We start from the raw sequence: 22,167 nt of genomic DNA on the forward strand, positions 1-22,167 counted from the left end.
AAACCAGCGACCTTGGGCTTCAAGCCAGAGACCATGGGGTCATGCCTATAATCCCACACTCAAGCTGGTGACCCCGCGCTCAAGCTAGCAATCTTGGGGTTTTGAATCTGGGTCCTCAGTGTCCCAGGCTGACGCTCTATTCACTGTGCCACCGCCTGGTCAGTCTAACTTCAGTTTTTTCCTTTTTTTTTTTATAAGAGACAGAAAGAGGGACAGATAGGAACAGACGGACAGGAAGGGAGAGATGAGAAGCATCAATTCTTCGTTGTGGCACCCTAGTTGTTCACTGATTGCTTTCTCATATGTGCCTTGACTGGGGGCTACAAGAGACCGAGTGACCCCTTGATCAAGCCAGTGACCTTGGGATCAAGCTGGTGAGCCTTGCTCAAACCAGATGAGCCTGCACTCAAGCTGGTGACTTTGGGGTTTTGAACCTGGGGCCTCTGTGTCCCAGTCCGACGCTCTATCCACTGCGCCACCGCCTGGTCAGGCTAACTTCTGTTTCTTAAGGATACTTTGAAAACAGACTGAAGAACAAAGGGAAGGCTGGGACAGAGGTCTAGGGTGCTATGGCTCCAATGTGGGAAGAGAAGCATGATGGAGGATGGAGACCAAAGTAAGAGCTGTCTTGGCTGTTACATTTATGATGCTGATCAGATATCTGAATTAGAATAGAAAGCAAGCAGGTGAACACTGGGGTCTAGAGCTCAGGCTGGGGTCTGGGCTGGATTTGCAGTGTAGATGTCACTGCCATGTCTAAAGCCCTGTTGGTCAGGCTGGCACTCAGGAATGAGGCTGGTCAAGTTCCCTTGACTGAAATAAAGTCTTGCCTACAGGAAAAGTGGCTCAACTATGCCTAAACTTGGTACAATGTGGTTTATGATAAACCCCCGCTTTCTTTCTAGGCTGCTGGAATTTGGGACATACCAGGTGAGGGGCCTGTGTGACCAGCCCCAATAAAACCCTGGGTACCGAGTCTCCAAAGGGGTACCATGGCAGACATCACACAACTTGTCGCAGCTTGGCAATGAAGGAACTAAGTGTGACCCCATTTGGAGGCCTCCTGGAAGCTTGCGCCTGGCTTCCTCTGGATGTGGCCCATGCCATGCCTTTCCCTGTGTATCCTGTGGCTGCAATACATTCACTATATGCCAAGTCCCAGTGAAGCACTCACCTGGAGTGGTCTTGGGGACCGTACAGAATAAAAGAAACCCACTGGGGCCAGTCTGGAGAAGAGGCAAATGGTGGCTGAGCCATGTGCCAGAACCCAGGGAAAGCAGGATCTCAGGGATGGGGGTCGGGGGTGCACCCAAGGCGAAAAAGAGGTCTCAGAGCTGAGTGTGCAACGCGGCACACAGGTGCCAACAGAGACCAAGATGAGAGAATCTTGTGGCATTGAGGGATCTGATGTTGACCAAGCAGGTTTAGTGTGAGACCTGGTAAACCCTGTTTTCCTGTGAGGTGGGGGCAGAGCTGGGTGAGGGTAGGAGGTTTAATTTTCCAAGTCAATATTATGGCAACAGTATCATCTCCTCTTGGCTGTGCTACATTTACGGTGCTGATCAGATATCATTCTGAATTGGGATAGCAAGCAGGTCAACATGGTGGTCTAGAACGCAGACTGGAGTTGGGGGGGCTGGACCTGCAGTGTAGACATTACTGGCATGTCTAAAGGCCTGCTGCTACATGCTTCCTCTACTTTGATCCTGTCCAGATCTGAGGTCCCTCGGCCTGGGCTGTTTTAAATAACAGGCATTATGTGAACCCTCCACCCAATACTGGGCCACATTTGTCTACCTACAGGCAACTGTGGATATAAAAACAGATGAACTTTAACATGAGCTTTAATTTGTTGTTGTCCTCAACCGTATTTATTGATGTAAACAGAGCATGTTAAGAGATTCCAGGGAACAGAACTATGGCTGGTACCTTGGTTTTAATTCAAAAAGGAAATTATGACACCAATGGCTTGGATGGACAGCAGCTTGGGGGTGGGAGTAATAAAAAAAATATGAAGGCTTCCTGGTGACACCCTTTGGACCTGGTGACCTGGTCTCAACTGCACACCATCTATGGGAAGGAAGAGCTGTCAACACAGAATTAATAACAGCAGTTAAAAACCAGCCTGGCTCTGTGGTCAGGCTGTCGCCATGGACACTTCGTGCTCTCGACATGCAGCCATAGGTGCACAAGTGTCCCTGGTCACCTGGTCCTGCCGCTGAGAATCAAAGATGGAATCACTTCATGGCACTACAGATCTGGAAAAATAAAAATCTCAGCTAGAAAGAATGTCCGATTTGGAGACTGGGAGGACAAAGAGGAGTGGGGGTTGTTTAGTGGGTGAGGACACCCTGATTGCGGGTGAACGGTGTGTGGTTGTGTTTTTGGGGTCACCCATGGGATGCATGGAGTCCCCTCAGTGATCAGACAGGGACCACTGGGGCCCGCTGACCACGCCCGAGGCTGGCTGTGAACAGGGAAGGCCCTCCACTCCTCTTTTCCTGCTGAACGCTTACACAGGATTTCCTTAATTTGTGCTTCCCTTTGGTTTGAGAGTCAAAAGGAGGGAAGGGGGAAAAAAGAAACAAAATGGTTTTGTCACTTGTCCAAAACTGAGAGAAAAGGTGTGAGTGGACATCAGATGTGTCGGCAGGCACTTCCTGGGCCTGGTGTGGGTCACCTCACTGAGGGTGCGAGCTCAGCACTCCTGGGACCACTACTGGCTTTTGGGGAGCTGGCTTCTGTGGTGGGAGATGTAGATAGGCTTTGCGGTGGGATTTTAGTTCTGTCACGCCCCAGAGAGGGGGCCCACCGTGTTGGTCCCTGTTGGCGGTTAGTTGTCTGCACATTTCTCTCCAGGTACACACAATGCATGGGCCGGTTCGGTGGACAGCGCAGGAAAAATAGCAAATCCTTAACTTAGTCCATCTCCAAAGTTGAAAAGATCAGACAGTTACTAAAATAAACAATTTCTCAATTGTGTTCTGGTGGCCCTGGGCCCGGTGGCCGCGGCAGGGGCATTGGAGAGGGGAGGCCCCAGCTGAGCGAGGGGCTCACTCAGGACAGGCACAGTCAGCTCGCTGAGCAAGGCTCAGAGTAAGGCGGCGTTCCTCACAGAAGAACACATCGGAAAAAGCTGGTCTTCTTCTGCTGGTCTGGTGTGATTTTGACTCCCTGGTTGCTTCCCTGGGGGCTGTTGCCTTCCTGAAGTCATAAGAGGTTTTCTGAGGTTATGGCGGAGCATCAGCACTATGTCTCTTAACCAACTAGCCAGCCAACCAAGCAACCATCCATCTGCAAGTCTATCCACCCCCTCCTGTCCATCATCCAATCACGCATCCGTTCATCCCCTTCCACCCAATCATCCAACTGCAAATCTATCCATCATCCATCTATCCAACCACCCATCACTTTCAACCAAACACCAATGAATCCATCCCCTTCCAACTACCAATTTATACATCCCTTTCCAAACATCCATCCATCCTTCTTCATTTTCAAACTAGCCATATTGTCTCTTCTCTTCCTTCTATCCAGCCATCTCCTTTCATCCACCATCCATCTTCTTGCTATCACCCATACGTCTGTGCATTCCCTTCCATCCATCTACCCACCCAACCATCCCTTTCCATCACATATGTATCCAGCTGTCACTTCCAACTGACGATTCATCCTTCACAAACCCAGATACACGTTTTCTACTACCCACCAACCCTTCCAACCACTGTGCAATTACTTATTCACCCACTCACCCTCCTTTCATTCATCTCCTCAAAACCTTTCCATTTATTCACCCATCTTACTCTTTCCCCTACTTCCTTCTCTCTCATCACCCATCCTGCCCTCCTTTCTACATCTACCAGTGAAGGCAGCCAAGGGGCAGCAGGCTCTGTCCCTTGGAATGTGGGGGTTGGAGGACTGAATTTAAGGTCCCAATGCCACTCACAACTGGATGGTCTGTGTCTCTGTGCTAAGCCTCGGGCTTACCACTTCCCCCTGGTCCACTTTCCACTCTGCTGCGGGTGACATAAACCAGAAACCCTGACCTTGTCCATTCAAGCCTTACTGAAAACACACCAGTGCCCCCACTGTTTTCAGAGGGCTGCCCAAATCTGTCACCCAGCATTTGAAGCCTCTGTGATCTGGTCCCTACCAACTCTGGTAATGTAAATCCTATTTTCTCCCACATCACCCTGTTTGGAAAGGTTCAGTCCCCTTTTCTTTGACTATTTCTCATCTTTCAGCTCTTAGGTAAAACTTGAATTCACTTAAAAATAACTCTTGAATGCCTTTGCTGTGTCAGACACTTGTGTGGGCCCTGGGCATGTGGTGGCAAACAAGCGCCCCTGCCTTGGGAAGCTCACACTGTGAGGACAGAAATTATGCCAGAAAACAAAAGGGTGGTGATTTCCCACCATGGTGAGGAATGAGAGGAAAGGCAGGGCAAGGGGTGGAGGTATGCTTTGATGGTGATGTCAGACACCGCATGGCATGAGGAAGTGAGACCTGGGACAGTCCAGGTGTGTGGTAAGCACAGTAACAGCCCCCAAAGCCATCTGTCTGCACCCTAATCCCTGGAACCTGTGCACATGGTACCTGACGTGGCAACAGGGACTCTGCAGATGTGGCTGAGGTGAGACAGGACAGCATCCGAGCGAGCCCTATCTAACCCTGTGAATCCTCAAAAGCAGAGTACTTCTCAGCTGAGAGGTGAGATGGACACAGGGTTGGGAGGTGTGGAGCAGCTGGCTCTGAGGATGAAGGGAGTGGCTCTAAGGTAAGGGAGGCAGTGCCCTCTAGAAGCTGACAGGCAAGAACATGGCTCCTTCCCAGAGCCTCCAGAAATGAATTTGGCCTTGCTGACAACTTTGATCTGAACCCAGTGAGACCCACTTCAGTTTCCTGACCTCCAGGAGATCAAGGTAATGACTGTTGTGTGGTGTAAGCCGTAAAGTCTGTCATGAGAATTTGTCATGGCAGCCTTAGGAAACTAATGAGGGGGGAGCACCCCAGGTAGAGGGGAAGGAAAGCTCAAAGAAACAGAGGGTGTGCCAAGAACAAAGAAGATATGCCTGGCTGGAGCACAGGGGGTGACAGGGAACAGCAAGGTGGCAAGGTGAAGCGGGTGGCAGCAGTCAGAGCACGAGGCCTAGGCAGGCTGGAACAGCATGTGCAGTCTGCTCAGCATAGTGAGAAGCACTGCGTCACATTGAGGGGAGGATGCCTGAGGTCTTGGGAGTGGGGTCGACACCCGCAGAACCCAGCTTTCTGTGACACTTTCAAGACAAGACGGGAGTGGGCTGAACTGGCTGTATCAGTGATGATAAACATGAACTTGCAACTGATAGATAAAAAAGTCCTGGGGAATCTAATGAAAAGCACTGTAATTAGAGTCAACAATACTACATTTTAAACTTCCAAGTTGCTAAGAGACTAGACTTTAATTGTTCTCAACACAAAAAAGCAGTAATAATTATATGAAGTGACAGAGGTGTCAGCTAATGCTACCATGGTAACCACACTGCAACATATTAATGTATCAAGCTACCACTGAAAACTGCAAACTTACACAATGTTGTATGACATATAATAAAAATGGTAGAGGACTACAATGCTAAATATAAACACAACGATGGCAGGAAACGGGTAGGAATTTAGTCGTCAGTGATTTGCAATTCCATTAAGAAAAAGAGAGGCCCTGGCCGGTTGGCTCAGTGGTAGAGCATCGGCCTGGTGTGTAGGAGTCCCAGGTTAGATTCCCGGCCAGGGCACACAGGAGAAGCGCCCATCTGCTTCTCCACCCCTCCCCCTCTGTCTCTCTCTTCCCCTCCCCCAGCCAAGGCTCCATTGGAGAAAAAAAAAAAAAGTTGGCCCGGGCGCTGAGGATGGCTCTATGGCCTCTGCCTCAGGCGCTAGAATGGCTCTGGTCGCAAAAGAGCAATGCCCCAGATGGGCAGAGCATCGCCCCCTGGTGGGCATGCTGGGTGGATCCTGGTCGGGCGCATGCGGAAGTCTGTCTGCCTCCCCGTTTCCAACTTCAGAAAATACAAACAAACAAACAAACAAAACAAACAAAAAAAGAGAAATCACAAGGATTATGGCTGCACATCAGCACTTCGTGATCTGTGCCCCTAACAGGATATGGCATGTGCTGGAGGCACTCAACAGACCAGGACCAGAAGCACAGGCAGTGTCACTGTGATGCTCAGTGTGACTGCCAGTGGGCAAAAGTGAGTCAGACGGACCATTAAGAACCAAAATTTTGCCATTACACTCAAGAGAAAAGAAAATCACAGTTGTAAAAAATCGGGTGACCTACCTGAATGGTGTTTTGTGTCATACGTACGCTCGTGTGAAGAGACCTAAATGGGCCATGCAGAGCGCCTGGGATAGAGTGGCCACTGGAATGAGGCTCCCAGGCAACTCTCACAACAGCTTTTGGGTGCTAAGCACACCCAAAGTACAAACGAGCTGTCAGACTCAACCATGTAAACACTAACTCTGCGGAGCGTTAAGGTCTATGAGATGCTTGTGTAGAGAGCAAAAAAGCCAGCAATAAATGAAAGGGTGATAGAGATTTAGGTTGGATCTCCTGGAGGTCTCAGAGCCATCACAACCTGCAGAACTGCGGCTAGTGGGAAGGAAAAATGGCTATCAACCTGCCAGACTCTCAGGAAGTGATGCTGGGGGCTGTTGCCTCCCGAGCAGAATTGAGGTACGTGTCCCCTCCAGCCATTGCGCTCAGCAGGCAGGGCCTTCTCTGCCTGGACACAGACTGAAGCTGAGCAGCTCTGGGCCAAGGAGAAAGAACAGAGTAGATGAGCATGTCCAGGAGCTGATGCCCTGACCACAGCTGCTATTCCTCCACCTTCCTAGCCATGCCTGACTGGGTCCGGCTGCCCCAAAATGCAGGATCTGTGAGTCACACCACTGAGGCAGAAAACAGCAGGCTCCAATTGGGGAACCATTCAGGGATAGGGAAAGACACACACTCACCAATTTTTTGTCCATTTTTGCTTTGATGTCTCTGGCGAGAGTGAAAAACGCCTGTGGAATAAGCATGTTGTCAATGCCTTGGCAGCAGAAAGCAGATGGGGGCTTGCTGGTCCCTGGATGCCACTAGGGATGGTATGGTGGGACAGCAGGGCAGGGGTTCACCTGTCCAGCCCCATCTCCTACGCCACTGCCAAGACCACCACCTTCCCTTGATTGGTCAGGGAGGAAAATGAGGCCTGAAGGGACCAAGTCACTTGTCCCAAGACATCCAGAGGTTAACTGACCAGTCTGAAAGGATCCAGGAGGAGAGCCTATCCTTGACACCTAGGCTCTATCTGCCCGCTTTGCCCCTTTTCTGATGGTTAGGGGCAGGGCAGAGAAAGATACGCAGCTCTTTGGCCAAACAGGTTTCATTTTGGGCCCTTGCCTGGGAGAGAGGCTTAGAAGGGCTGGGATGAAAGGGCTGTCTTCTAGGAACAATGAATGCTTGAGCTGGCCTGAGCCCAGGCTGCTGCCTCTGTTGCAGCCTCCTAACCCTCTCTTCTCTTCCCTCACCTGCTCTTTTGACAAACACTTATAAACCACCCTCTCCCCCAAGGCCTCACAGAGGGATGACTCAGCCCCAGCCCTTGCACTTGCACTTGAGGGGCTCCTGGTTTGGTAGGAGGGGCAGTCTCAGCAAACACTCATGTGATGTGGAAAGTTCTGTCATGGAGAGGGGATGGGGTGCTGGGGACCCAAAGTGGTAGACCTGAGTGGGGATGGTGGAGGCTGCCTTGAGAAGGGCCACTTGGGCCAGGCCCTGATGGAAAAGGGGGTGCAAGGGAAGGGACCATAAGCAAAGGCTCAGAGGTGGCCCAGGATGGATAGCAGTGGGTGAGGACTGGTCTATGAGCCGCACACACAGCTGGGAGCTGCTGGGGAGGGCTTCTCACGCCAGGGGTAGGGGGCTGAGGTTGGGAGTGACGCAAATGATGTTTTGGACAGATTACTGGGGTAGTGAGACAAATGGGAAGGCATGTCAGCTGCAAGGCTGGCACTGCCTGTGGAGAGGAAAGGGTGGCCTCAGTCATGGTTTGGCCAAGGCTCCCTACTCCATCTGAGCTTACAACTGGGACATGTCTGTGTGGATGGCATGGCCCAGAGCACCTACCAAAGCTGGGCCAGCCACCTGCAACTCCGAGCCTCAGTTTTCCCATCTGCAAGACCCTGTCTGCTTCTCAGGGTTCCCTAAGAGCCAGTGAGATAATGTCCTAGGTGCCCAGCCATCACAATGTGCCTGCTGACATCAGAACACAAGAAGTGGGGGGTGGGGAGAGATGGAAGGGGATAATACCCTGGGGCCAGCTGTGCTTTTTAAGGGGACTGGAACATGATCCTGCCCAGAAAGTGTCTCTTGGATGGATAACCAACAGGGCAACTCATAGCCTGTGGTCAAACCCTGCGTCAGAGCCATCCTGAAGGATGTGACCTGACCCTAAGCCTGAAGGGGCTGGTGCTGTGGGCCTGGGACTCACATTTTCCACGTTGATGTTGGCCTTTGCACTGGTCTCCATGAACTTGATTCCATAGTCCAGGGCCAGCTGTAAGGGGGGAGGGGGGGAGACATATACAGGCACACACGTCAGATGCCAGCTGTCCTGACACCCAGGAAGCACCCTGAGGGGAGGGAGGACAGTGATGAGGGGATGGTCTGGGGCTGTGGATTTGCTCCCTGGAGTCACCAGTGGAAGCAGGCAGTGACTGTCCCTGGAAGGAGGGTGGAGAGGGCCTTGCTCAAATCATGGTTCTATCCTCTGCTCATTGGGGTCTCTACAGGTTCCCATGAGACACCATGCAGGAACATGCACGGCACAGTCTAGAAGCCCTCAGTGCTCGCAGTCGTTAGCCTGAAACCCCTCTCTTCTCATGTCATGTGCCCCACTGGGCAACCGACTCATCCCCTTTGGCCCAGTAAAGTCCTGCATCCTGGGACTCCCAGCCTTGGACAAGCTAGGGTGGTAGGTCACCATAGGCTTGTCAAGATTCTAAGGGGTTTAGTGAGCAATCAGAAAACCCTGTGGGGTACCAAAGACCTGGGCTCCATGCAGGGAAACCCAAAATCCTGAAGTTGCCCTGTTCCAAGGAGCCTAGCAGTGCCAGGCGCAAGAAGGCCACCATGCCCACCTTCTCTCCCCGTTCCTTGGACACTTGTCTCTTTTCGTTCACATCACACTTGTTTCCAAGTATCATCTTTTCAACATCCGCAGAGGCGTGCTGGGGAGAGGACAGATGGGGAGGTGAGAGGCACAATTAGACTGGGCCAACTTGTGGCCTAACCTCAGAAATCAGTGTGGTAGGGTCAGGACTGCTAGACATACCCTTGTGCAGATGACAAGCTGAAGCTCAGAGAACCTGAGGGGACTGTCCTGTGTCACTAAGACAATGCCAGGGCCAAGTTCAGGGTTTAGACTATTTCTCTAGCCAAGTGCATGCTTTCAGGCTGCTGAGGACGGCTTCTATGTGGGCTGTATCAACCAGGTTCCTGTGTCTGTCCCTGGGATCCTGGTGGGGTCTATGGGAGGTACCCCTGCTCACCTCCCTCTTTCCCTCCAGGTTCCTTTGCCAGGGCCCCAAATGCTTCTGTCCTGTCCACTCTCTTTGGGCTCTGGAAATGAGCCATGCTGGGGTGGTGGCAGCCATGGGTGCTTTGCCATCACCTGGCATTCCCTTAACTTTGCCCTCACACCTGAAAATGGCACCTCTGTCCCACCCACCCCCTTCCTCAGTGCCATGACCCTGGATTCCTGAAGGCCTGAGGCACTGGACAGGACCTTCCTGCTGTAGGTCAGAACTGATCTCATTAAAATGCCCTGTGAGGGTCCCTAACTTCCGGTCAACTGAAAGGTCCTCTTCTCTGCTGAACAGAAAAAAGAGCTTTCACAAAGAACCCCCACGAGTGGGGGCAATTCTTTCTCCTCAGCCAGGCACAACCTACTGACAGCAAATGAAGCCATACGGGAGGAGGCCCAATGCAACTGCTCATACACACTGGGCCAGCAATGAGTAAACTTTTGCTGTGGCTGTCCAAGAGGGGAAAGTCCTCTGGCCACACCTCAGACCTGATGCCCCACCTGCGGAGTAATTGAAAGCTGAAGTGCCTTTGTCCAAGAAGGCTTTGGAGATAAACTCTTTGGAGGAGCAGGAAAGTGACACTAGCTTTGGGACAGGCAGCTGGGGCTGGCTACCTTCCCCTCCCGTCATGGTTCAAGGTCTCCCTTTGAGTTAGCTGACGTCTGAGTTCTGCAGGCCTGAACACGGGAGCTCACACTAGCTCATACCCCACTCTGCTGTGGCTCAAAGTATACCTGATATAGCTTCTCACCACACCCTCCAAAGACAAGGGTCATGCTAATTCTAGAATCTTCCTTTTTTAGAAAACATCAAATGCTCACAGTGACTGAGAGCTTGAGTATCACCTCTCTTACAACCAAGGCATTGCCAAACCAAACAGCCCAGATGGGTAATGGGCTCTCAGAGCCATATTGACCAGACTAGGTCAGTGTGGTCTCCAGTGCCAACTGCCTGGGTTCCAGTCCCTGTTCGGCTACGTCCCTAGCTATGGGGCTCTGGACTAGTTCACTGTGGGTGTCTTTGTGCCTCAGTGATCTCATCTGTAAACCAGGAGGCTCCAGGGTGAGAACCCAGGACAGGACAGGTGGGAAGTTTCCATCTGTGGATGGGGCCCTCAAGCCTTACTTCCTCAATGTTTCGAATCCAGTTCCGGATGTTGTCAAAGGACTTCTCATTGGTAATGTCGTAGACCAGCATGATGCCCTGAGCAGAGGGAGACAGAGATGCATTCTAGACAAGCTGCAAGTGCTCTGAGGGGAAGACCCAGCGAGGGGAAGAGCATCAGGGACCTGATATGACACCCTCCCACAACTCCCTCCTCTCCATCCCAGGGCTCTTCCTCTGCTGGGCTCTAGCACCAGCCTTTCCCTGGTCTCCCAGGCTCCAGTCCTGCCCCTCAGCCACCACACTGACCCTTCACCCCATAGACCAGATCCTACCATACCCATGTTCACAAACAACCTTGCTGGCTCCTCATTGTAGGCAGTTAAGTACAACCCACGTGCCCTGGCAGTCCCCAAAGTTCTGCCGACCTCTCAGCTTCATGTCCTGCAGCCCCCCGACCTGACATAGCGTTTCACAGCCCTGGTGCCTCTGTGTTCCCCCCATGCCAACCCTCTGCTGTGCATGGCTTCCTCCACATCCTCACTCATCTCCCTGCCCTGGCCCAAGTTACCTCCCGGGTTCAGCTAATGCCACCTCCACTGGGTGCAGTGCCCATCAGCAGGCACCTATGTGCCAGGCACTGTAGTGGGGCCTCCCTAAAGCTTCACAGGCCCGTCAGGTAGTCTACCCACCCCCACTCTGGACGAGAGCCTAAGGCTATGGGGTGGCAGGGCTAGGTCTGTCTCTCATCCCATGAGACAGTAAAGGGCACAACTGGGGTCTGAACCCTCGTGGCCTGATCCTGAGGATCCCTGTGCCTTGCCCAGGTATCCCACCAAAGTTGGGGGCGGGTTTCAAGCATAAGGCTGGGCAGCACCAAAGCCAAGTGGTTCCATAACCAATGCGTGAATGTCTGGGTTCAGTCCATGGGTCCCCAAAGAGCTGCAGAGTAAGCCTGCTTCCACCTGAGCCCATGATCTCACCATCACTGAGAGGGCCAAATACCCCGTTTGTTAGAGGGCAAACAAAGGTACAGAGAAAAATGACCTTTAACATCGAGCCCAGGTGGGGCTAACCGTGAAGGAACTGAAGACACTGGCTTCAGGGAGGAACCTCTCTGGGCCATCCTCAGGACCAAACAATGCTCAGGGCCAGCCCTGGTTGATTCCCATGCTGCCCCAGCAATCTTGAGGGTGCCCATGGCAAATCAGCCTGCCGCGCCATCGCAATCCCAGTGCAGCCCAGCACCTGGACTTGGGGCACACGGTCTTGGCTGTCTTGCCTCCAAACCCACTCCCAGGGCCCAGCCCTGAATCCACAACCTCCAGTGTGGTCAAGACCTTGTCTGAGAGGCTGGCCACCTAAGCTTGCAGAGTAAGAACACTGAGCTGTGTGCACTGGGTGGAGAGCCTTGGGGGGAGGGTGTGACACCATGAAGGCAGAGCAAGAAAGCCCCAGCACGGCCAGATCCCCACTGTGATCTTAAGGATGTGCACAGCGGCCTTACACCTTGCCATGGCCACGACCTCTCAAAACTACCCTCTGGGGCCCTCCCTCAGTGGTCTCCTAGGGAACTGAATGGAGACTGCTGACGGGAGGCCTTGGCTTAGAGGTTTTAGTGGACCTGATGCCTGCCTGCCTGGCCAAGGCCCGCACGAGCAGAGGACGCTGGCAGGCAGACTCTAGGAGTTGAGCGTAGTGAGGTCCCTGCTCAGTAGCGGCACTTCCCATATCAGGGGCAAAAATGCCAAAGGGCTGTGAGGTTGTAACCAGGAATAAACATGCTATATTACTGATTAACTGATATTAGTCTGTCTAGCTATAAAACTAAGGTAAATAAGAACACACTAAGTAAGGCCTTTCTACCCCTTTATCTAGGGACTAGCCCCTAGGATTCTCACTGCCACCATGTGTCAAGATTCCAAGGCCCTGGATTGTTACCTATAGTGGCGGTTGTGGACAGGAGTCAGAGAGGGGGGAGGCAGAGGATAGAGCTCTCTATCAGGAACAGCAGAAGTACCTGGAAAACACGGTGTCACCCTATTCCTGATCCTCCCTGACATTCCCTTGGTGCTCCCAGTGACCATTTCCTGGCCTGTCTGGGCACTGCTCCTCATAGGTGTTTGTAAGCTGACGATAGGACACCAGACATCCACTGTTCCCATTTTTGAGACCCCATGGTTTAGTACCACAGAGAGGATGATGGGCAGCAATGGTAGCAATGTTGTCTGCACTGTCCTGTGAGGCTGCTGCTGGCCACATATGGCTCCAGGATACCTGAAATGTGGTCAGACTATGGAACTCAATTTCCTATTTTAACTGACTTAAATTCAAATAGCCACACATGGCTAGTGGCTTCTGTATGGATTAGTGCAGGTCTAGAAGGATCACAAGCTACAGTCATCTTGGGGCTGGACAATGTCTTATTGATGGCTCAGTCCAGCCTGGTCAGGGGTGGGCTAAAGATGGGGGCACTGGAAAAAACCTGCTAGGACTGACCCAGCCACGTACTCTCTGCATGAATTTAAGCCAGCCATGCAATGGGGCCGAGCCTCAGCTTCCTTACCTATGTAATGGGGATAATTGTGGCACCTACACTCAAGGGAGTCAGGGAATTAGGGCTGAGATCTGTGCCCAGTGCCTGACACAGGGAAGGGCTTGGTGAAGGGGGCGGGGGTCATAATTTCAGCCTAGAGAAGGACAGGGCCTATCTGTGGCCACACAGCGAAAGCTCCCCAGGACCCTGGTGTCCTGAGGTCTCCGCCCCACCAGAGCACAGCAAGGTGAGGGGGAAATTAGTAAATTAATTTTAATGAGGACAGCTAAGGTTGCAATCCTTGTGACTGAGTTTCTATTATGTTTCAGATGCTGTGTGGGACACCTAAATACTTAATGCCTCCATTCACTGCTGCAGTGCGTCAGCATCTCCTGAGCTCCCACTGTACACTCAGCACAGTCCAGGCACAGGGCATATGGCAGGGACCACGACCAGGCCCTGACCTCACAGAGCTTATGGCCCACTGGAGGGAAGGGGTGTCTCTGCAGTTAAATGACAGGGTACACCGTGTGGGTGTGCTGGGGTCTGGAAATGCGGAGATGGCCATTTTTCCTCCCAGTGGCCTGGGACATAAACCTATTCTGTTCTACTTTGTAAGTAAGGAGACAGAGCTCAGAGGATGACCAGGGCGCTGAGCCAGTCCTGGGGGTCTGTGTCTCTCCCTCTGGCCCGGGCATGTGGACATTCCTCACACATGCACAATAAGCTCAGCGCCCTCACGGGCAAGTCCCTGGCCCGGTCCAAGTCTCCCCCTGCATCCAGTTCAAGCCTAGCCTGCAGAAGGTGCTCAGTAAAAATATTTGAGAGACGACAACCAGTCTTCTGATCCTGTCTCCCTGCCTCAGGCCCAGGCAACAATTGTGATGGCCAGCAACCCAGAGCAAGTCAGCTCCTGGACCATCATCAAGTTTTCGGTAACAAATTCCATAGAGACTGACACAGGGTGAGTGAACGCTCCTAAGTGTTGGGGCATGCCGTCTCCAATTTCATGGACCTCACCTGGAAGAACCGGCTTCCTGTGTCCTCCTTCATTCCTAAAGAATTAGGATCCCTTAAACACTGCATTGTCTCCGAGGCCAGAAAGGGAGATATGTTTATAAGGGAGGAGCACATAGTCTTTCCTGTAAACCCGCAGTTCTCAACCTGTGGGTCGCGACCCCGGCGGGGGTCGAACGACCAAAACACAGGGGTCGCCTAAAGCCATCAGAAATACATATATGTACATTTGCCCATCTCCACCTACCCTCACCCCCCTTTTTAATTTTCACCACACATATATGTATTTCCGATGGCTTTAGGCGATCCCTGTGTTTTGGTCGTTCGACCCCCGCCGGGGTCGCGAACTAACCTGGGACCAAGCCCCCAGAGCGTGGGGCTCCTCAGAAACAATCCGGTTTTGATATCCAAGCAGTAACTTTCACTTTGACTTGAAAACAGAATATACCAATCCAGCCTGACCAGGTGCTGACGCAGTGGATAGAGTATCGGACTGGGACGCAGAGGACCCAGATTCAAAACCCCGAGGTCACCGGCTTGAGCATGGGGTTGCTGACCTGAGTGTGGGATCACAGACATGACCCCATGGTCGCTGGCCTGAGCCCAAAGGTCGCTGGCTTAAGCCCAAGGTCGCCAGCTTGAGCAAGGGGTCACTCACTCTGCTGTAGTATCCAGTCAAGGCACATATCAGAAAGCAATCAATGAACTAAGAAGCCGCAATGAAGAACTGATGCTTCTTACTTGTCTGTCTGTCCCTCTCTGTCTCTGTCACCAAAAAAACAATAACAAAAACAAAACACCAATCCATACCATTGCGCCCCTATAGTAGGCTGTTGTGATCGTCCGAAACCGTTCCTGGCCAGCTGTGTCCCTAAAGACAAGGAGAAGGGATAATAGCGACGTCACAGTGGGAACAAGGGGCATTTACCAAGGATGGGTGCCTGGCTTTCTCATGGGTCAACCCTGACTCACTGTCCTGCTGTGGGCAGTGCCCTCTATTCTCCCTATTCTTATAGAGAAGGAAACTGTGGCATAGACAGGTTAAGAACTTGGTGATGTTTCCGAGCTGGGGACAAGGCAGAGCTTTTTCTTTTGCACCTCTGCTTCCTGGGGCTTTACCCTAGAAGTTCCTGGGTCACAGAAGACCCACTCAGATGTTATTATTTGCAAAAATCTGGGACCACAGCATGGAAGGGGTTAGTCATGTGGCATGGGAACACAGACATCACTGGAGGGGTGAGCCAGGTGACCTCAGTGGGGACTCAGGAAGCACTTTCACACCATCTTGGTAGAGGCCAGGGAGAAAGTCCTTCCTCATTGGTATGGAGGCAATACCCAGGAAGACCAGCCTGTGCCCAGCCCAGCTCCTGGCATGGAGGGTATTCAGTGCTTAGCTTAAAGGTGACTTAAGTCCTTATTCTTTGAGCCCAGGGCTCCTCCTGTGGCTCTGTATGCCTAGATTTACCTTACGTGCGGCTAAACTAACTTTCTGATGCCAACAGCAGGTGACATTCATGGTTGATCATTTTATTCAAACATGGCCTAGTCTAGAAGTTTTAAAAGTAGAAGTTTTAAAAGTCAGTAACCCCGCTGAGATTGCTAAGAGCAGAAGCAAGAAGATAGGAGGAAAGGAAAGCGAAACTCTACTTACTAGTATAGTCTCACTTTGGACTTGGGCACCAAGGCTTTTGGGGAGCACAAATTGGAAGTGGAGAAGTATGGCTTGTAACTTACAAGGCTGCCAGAGCTAACAGACTAGGTGCTTTGTAGGATGGGCAAGGCTTTAGGCCTCATCCAACTTTTGTTTCTGAAATCAGATTCAGAGGTGAACACCACCGAGGTTGAGGGGCCTATGAAGCAAGCTGGGCTGACGCTCATGCTCTGAGATGGGGGGGGGGGGGGAGTTGAGCTGTAGGAGGGAGGGGGCAGCTTTACAGCCCATCTCATAGCACTCCCTCCCACCCAAAGGCACCCTCCTGGACTGAAGAGATGTTGTCACCTTACAAAAAATGACTTTTGCACAGGACTCATATTTCCCTGCAAGCAATGTTGCTGGCAAGACGGGGCTTCCCTGCATCTGACCAGCTGAGGTCAGCTTGCTCCCAGAGCTGTGGGCTGCAGACCAGCATCAGTGCTGGGTACTCACACTTCTCCAATTTTATGTGGCACACAAATCAGCACTAGGTGATCAGAATGGAAACAAGCCTCACCATTGAGCCTGGCCTTAGCTTATTTTTGATTCTGGGGTTTCAGATCTACGTGTTAGAAAGTGAGGCTTAGGTTGCTCACGGAGTGAAAAGAGGAAGCGATGCAGGCCTTCCTCAGTGAGCTGATAAGCTCAGAAGGAAATGCCAGCTGGGGCATCCTGCCCTCCTGGAGGCCTCCACCACCAACAGGTCCAGAGGGCTCTCTTCAAGTTCAACAGGAGTAGGCCACTCCAAAGCTCAGACCCAGGCTGTGTCCACATGGAGACACTGAGCTAACAGGGACTTGTAGCTCAGTCCCCAGAAGGTGCTGACAAAGACTCTAGGCTCCAGCAGCCAGCCGAGCATAGTTAAAGAGGCTTCTTTAGAAAGAGTCTAGGCTGGGCAGAAAGAGATGGAGACCATGGTCACAAGGAGTGGGAGGGGACACCAGGGGCTTCTGCTTCAAGTGTCCTGTGGGTGAAGGCCCTGAAAAAGATGATGACTTACCATATCTGCAGTTTAATTCTCTTGCCATCGAGCTCTATAGTCCTAATTTTAAAGTCAATTCCTGAAAGAAAAGGGGAAAAAGTAACATCACTGTCAGTTCATTTCCCCATTGTGCCTGAGGTGGGTGCCTCCAATCTGTGCAGGTGAGAGCTGCCATGGCTAGTGCAGGGCATACAGGATCTGGGACTCTTCACACAAATCAGTAGGTACCTTGAGAACTTTCTCATCTCAGGGAAGGGAAAGCTGAGGCTCAGAGGGCAATCAGGACCTCTCCAGAGTGAATTTGGCAGCTGGCAGAGCTGGCGGAGTAACCTAAGTAGCTCAGGTGCTCTCTTCCCTCCCATAAAGGAGACCTTGAGGAGCAGGCCCAGCAGAGCCCATTGTAGGCCAGAGACCCACACTCCCCACCATCCCACCACTGGCCCTCTAAGTAGACACTGTTCCTTCTCTGTAGTGGTCCCCACTCTGCCCACCTGTCAGCCTGGCAAACTTTTCTCTCCCTTAAGAACCACTTTCAGGTCACCTTCTAAGAAATCTTTCTGCCCCTGTCCTCCTCTCTCCTACCCATCTGGGCTTTCATTCCTTTCCCCAGGACCTCTCAGCCTCCTCTCAGGCTCCTCGGCTGCTCTCCAGGCTCCCACTGTTGCTACCCCAGCCCTCCAAAAACACAAACTCACCCACATCACAAGCTAACCTCTGCTCCAAACTTTTGAGTGGGTTTACCAATGGATGAATAGATAAATAAGTAAAATGTGGTCTATTCACATAATGGAATATTACTCAGCCATGAAAAGAAATGAAGCACTGACACATGCTATAGCATAGATAAATCTTAAAAACATGATGCAGAGTTGAAGAAATGAGACACAAAATGCCACACATTGTATGAATCCATTTATATGAAATGTTTAGAAAAGGCAAATCCAGAGAGGCAGAAAGTCCAGGGGCTGTAAGAAAAATGAGGAGATGGGACCCTAGGGGTGGGGATAGGGTGGTGGTGTGACTAAGGGGTTTGAAGTTTCTGGCATAATGAAAATGTTCTAGTTGATGGTGGCAGTGGTTGCCCAACTCTGTGAATAGAGTAAAAGCCACCAAATCGTACACTTTAAATGGGTAAGTTGTATGGTTCTCAATAAAACTGGAACAAAACCCCAAAACACCTTCCCAGTGCCCTCGGCCCCAAAATAAAGTGGAAACATTGCCTGTCTAATGGGGTCACCTTTCAGTACCCATAGCTCCTGCCCTCTCTCCAGTCACACCTTGGCCACACCACCCATGTGGCTGTTTCCTAACCATCCCGAGCACACTCTGCCTCAGGCTTTTACGCTTGCTCTTCCTTCTCTGGGAATGGTCTTTCCTTCTATAGCCACCTGGCTTTCACTCCTTCCATTCACTCAGGTTCACATCACCCCCTCTGAGGAACCTTCTTGACCATTTTCATTCTCTTTCCCTCATCTGATTTTTCTCCTTTATGCACTTATCCCTGACGGTGTCTGTTCGGTTATTTGCTTCGTGAACATTAGGAGCAAAACCTGCTGATTTGAACGGACTGTGTGAGGGGTAAAAGCCAAATCCAGTCTCTGCCTCTGGGAGTTTGTTCTAAATCTCTGCTTGTGAAGCTGTAAGACTCAGGTGTGAATTCAGCCCTCAGAACCCATGACTGCAATGCTAATTCTGTCCTGGGACCACATAGACTATAAGCCTGTACCTGAATTGTGCCCATCAGGCAGACCAAGCTCCAGGAGGGCAGGGGCTCAAAGTTTTATGGCTGCACGTCCAGTGACGGCGCGGCAGGGGCTGAATATGTACTTTCTAGACGCCAACTGTCCAGTCCTGTACACACACCTTGACTATAGGCCTTGTACAGTTCTGCTTCCATCTGATTCATTGAGTCATCTCTCTAGCCCCCATACCAAGGCGGATGCCTGGCATGCAGCAGGCGTGAGGGAAAGATGGCTTCGTGGAAGAATTAAGAGCAATGAGATCTACATTGTGCTTCATGGTTTACACAGCCCTTCCCCCTAAGCCATCCGTCTCCCTTAAGAAAAGAAGTAATGGGCCCTGGCCAGTTGGCTCAGTGGTAGAGTGTCGGCCCAGGGTGTGGAAGTCTCAGGTTCAATTCCCAGTCAGGGCATAACGAACAAAGAATCGCTCATCTGCTTCTCCACACCTTCCCCACTCAACCCCCACCCTTTGCAGCCATAGCTTGATTGGAGCACATTCGCCCAAGGCACTGAGGAAAGCTCCTCAGGCACCAGGAAGAGCTCAGTTGCTGAGCAACAGAGCAACACTCCACACTCCAGATGGGCAGAGCATCGTCCCCTAGTGGGCTTGCTGGGTGGATCCTGGTTGGGGCACATACAGGAGTCTGTCTCTGCCTCCCCTCCTCTCACTGAATTAAAAAAAAAAAAAAAAAGGAAGGAAGAAAAAAAAACAAATGGGGTTCAGAGGAGGTGGTGGAGGCTGAGCCAGGCTGGGGAGAACCAATTCTGGTAGCCACAGGGCCAAGTTCACACCACAATCGATGGAGCTTATGAGAACAGGCTTTGGCAAAATGTAATCTGGGCAGAAAATGAACGGCCACTTAATCCCTGATCTATAAAGAAAACCCAGAAGTGTACTCAGTGCCAATGAAGAACCCGTTATGCATTAAGTTGCATTTCAGGTCTAAGCAGCCAAGTAACACCCCTTTCTATACCCGCCCCAATCACAGATGTACTGGAATCTAAGAAATCAAGAAGCACCATTCTATCAGCAGAGTCCCACAACATCACTCTGCCCTATTCGCCTCCTGGCTTTTCTTAACACACCAAATTGAACTAGGAAATGTAATTTTACAAGGCTAAGAATAATGAGGCTGTAACTTTCAGGTCAGATGATACTAAACTTTCCTAAAAGATACAGACCAATAGGAAGGCTACAAGTGTCATCATATGGAAACAGAGCAGGAGGGAGAGATCCTAGGTTCAAATGCCACCTCTACCTTCCTAGATGACTTTGCCCAAGTCATGGTTTCCTCTTTAAGTGGAGGCCAGCCTCTCCTCAGAGTTCTAAAGTGCCAGCTTGGATTTCCTGGTCAAGAATCAGAAACCAAACAAAAAACCAACCCCTGAATTGATACGACTAGTGTCTGTGCTGAACAGGAAGTATCTGATACTGGGAAACTGAGCTCTGAATTGCGAGTGGCCTGCCAGGTGTTAACAGCACTTCCTGATTGGTGGGGGCACAAGGGTTATCCCAAAGTTTGACCTTGGGTGAATGGTCAAACTGAATCAGAAACACCTGTGCCCTGAGAAGGACTGCTTCCCCTAGATAGCCTCAGGTATTGGAGACAACCCCCTATTCACGGTACAGTTCTGATCTTTAACCATACAGTGCATGAAGCAAGGCACAAAGAAAGCATCACTCCTAAACTGAGGCAACAGGGCTCAGAAAGGTGAAGTGATTGTTCAAGAGTGAACAGCTGGAAATCAGGTAGGATGATCCCCTCTATCTTCTACTTGACACCTAATTACTTTGCAAAGTGCAGCTCCTGGAGAAGGGCAATCAGCAGCTCATTGTGGGGTTCAGGAGATAAACTGATTGGGTTCAAGGGGCATGACAGAGACTGTTCCCTAGGTTTTCTCCATTCGAAAACAACTCCTGGGCTTGGCAACTGTTCTTCTACTTCCCCACTACAGAGCAAGACAGATGTTACTCCCAAGTCAAAACTCTGCACGTGGGCAATAGCTGCTTTTGTGGGATGGGGAGAAGTAAGCTCCACTTTTGTGGCTATCAGAACTGAAAAGCAACAAGCCATTTCTGTTAAACCACAATGGGGGCTGGCCTTGCAGGAAATGCTGTTCTGCAAAGTGACAGCCAGTGTCCTGGGCCTAGTGATAGGAAAGTCAGGGCTGTCTGTGGCAGCAGCTGATTTTGGTTTCTCACCGAAGCTTTTACCTAGCAGCTCCTCGGAAATGACATGTCCTGGGGAAGACAGCTGTCATTTGCCATTGCTGTGACCCTCAAGTGGGACAGAAGTCAGGGCAAGGAAAGGCTCTGGACTCCCTCTCACCATTACTTCTAAAAAAAAAAAAATTACCCATGGGAGACAAGGGGCTTAACCCCTGAATATTCCAGAAGAGAACTGGGCTAGAGTTCTGGTTCCCAGGTGGATCAACTGTGCCTGTCTTTTCTCCCTGGGATGGCTGAGTCTTGAGTTTTGAAGTCAGACATACATGGATTCAAATCTCACCTTTGCCACCTACAGACTATGACCTTGGGCGAGTCCCTGAGCTTCAAACTGTTCACCTGTGAGACTAGGCTCAGACCCAACACAGAGGACTGGAGAGTGTGATAATCAACATATAACTCCTGGCACAAAGTAAATTCTTAATAAGATCAGATGTCATGGGTCCTTTCCTACAGCCAACTCTCCATGCCTCAGTTTTACTTCTGCAAGACGGGAATCCTAAGAGAACAGCTTCAAGAGCTGCTGCGAGGACCCAACGAGAAGACAGGAGCCAAGACCCCAGCCCAGAGTATACATTCCCAGAGGAGCGGCTGAGCATTGGCGCCCTAGTCGCCTCATCTGTAAAATGGGCACTTGGTTCTCCCCACCATGGCCCAGGAACCCCTGAACAGCGGCAGAGGCGGTTTCTCTTCCCTCCTCCGCACCACTCAACCCTCTCAGATCCCTGGATCCGTCCGGCCCGACCGCTCCCTCAGCCCTAGGCTCTCTTGGGCACACAGCCCCGGCCTCTGGCCGCCCCCCGGCCCCGCTACCTATGGTGGAGATGAAAGTGGAGTTGAAGGCGTCCTCGGAGAAGCGGAACAGGACACAGGTCTTCCCCACCCCCGAGTCCCCGATCAGCAGCAGCTTGAACAGGTAATCGTAGGTCTTCGCCATATTACACTCTCTCCCCGACGGGAAGTGCGACCAGCGCCTCGCCACTGGCCGCTGGCCCTGTCCATCAACGCCCAGTCTGCTTCTTATTGGCTCCTAGAGTGCCGCAGCTGATGCCCGCCCCCGCGCCGCGCCCGTCGCGGGGAGACCTGGGGAAGGGGCAAAAGGGGGCGCGGAGCCGGAAGCGGCCCAAGAGCGCCGCTCATTGGCCGACGCTCAGAACAGGACGGGCTACGATTGGCCAACGGTGAGGAGTCGAGGGGCTTCAAATGAAGACCAGGCCAAGGGGTGTGGCATCTGTGTCCCCGCTTTCTTTCTCCGAC

At 51.6% G+C, this 22,167-nt stretch overlaps 1 protein-coding gene across 1 annotated transcript; it reads right to left on the reverse strand.

The window, feature by feature from the left end:
- Positions 1 to 1,843: 1,843 nt before the first annotated feature.
- On the reverse strand, positions 1,844 to 22,167 carry RAB8A (RAB8A, member RAS oncogene family). Its single transcript, XM_066271160.1, has 8 exons — positions 21,724 to 22,167; positions 16,960 to 17,020; positions 15,077 to 15,137; positions 10,735 to 10,812; positions 9,163 to 9,252; positions 8,514 to 8,579; positions 6,997 to 7,047; positions 1,844 to 3,204 (listed from the first exon to the last, which is right to left on the reverse strand). Exons 1-8 carry the CDS (start codon positions 21,845 to 21,847, stop codon positions 3,112 to 3,114), a joined length of 624 nt encoding a protein of 207 aa, XP_066127257.1. The 5' UTR covers positions 21,848 to 22,167; the 3' UTR covers positions 1,844 to 3,111.

This window comes from Saccopteryx bilineata, chromosome 1 (assembly GCF_036850765.1).
Source record: "Saccopteryx bilineata isolate mSacBil1 chromosome 1, mSacBil1_pri_phased_curated, whole genome shotgun sequence".
NCBI classification, from domain to species: domain Eukaryota; kingdom Metazoa; phylum Chordata; class Mammalia; order Chiroptera; family Emballonuridae; genus Saccopteryx; species Saccopteryx bilineata.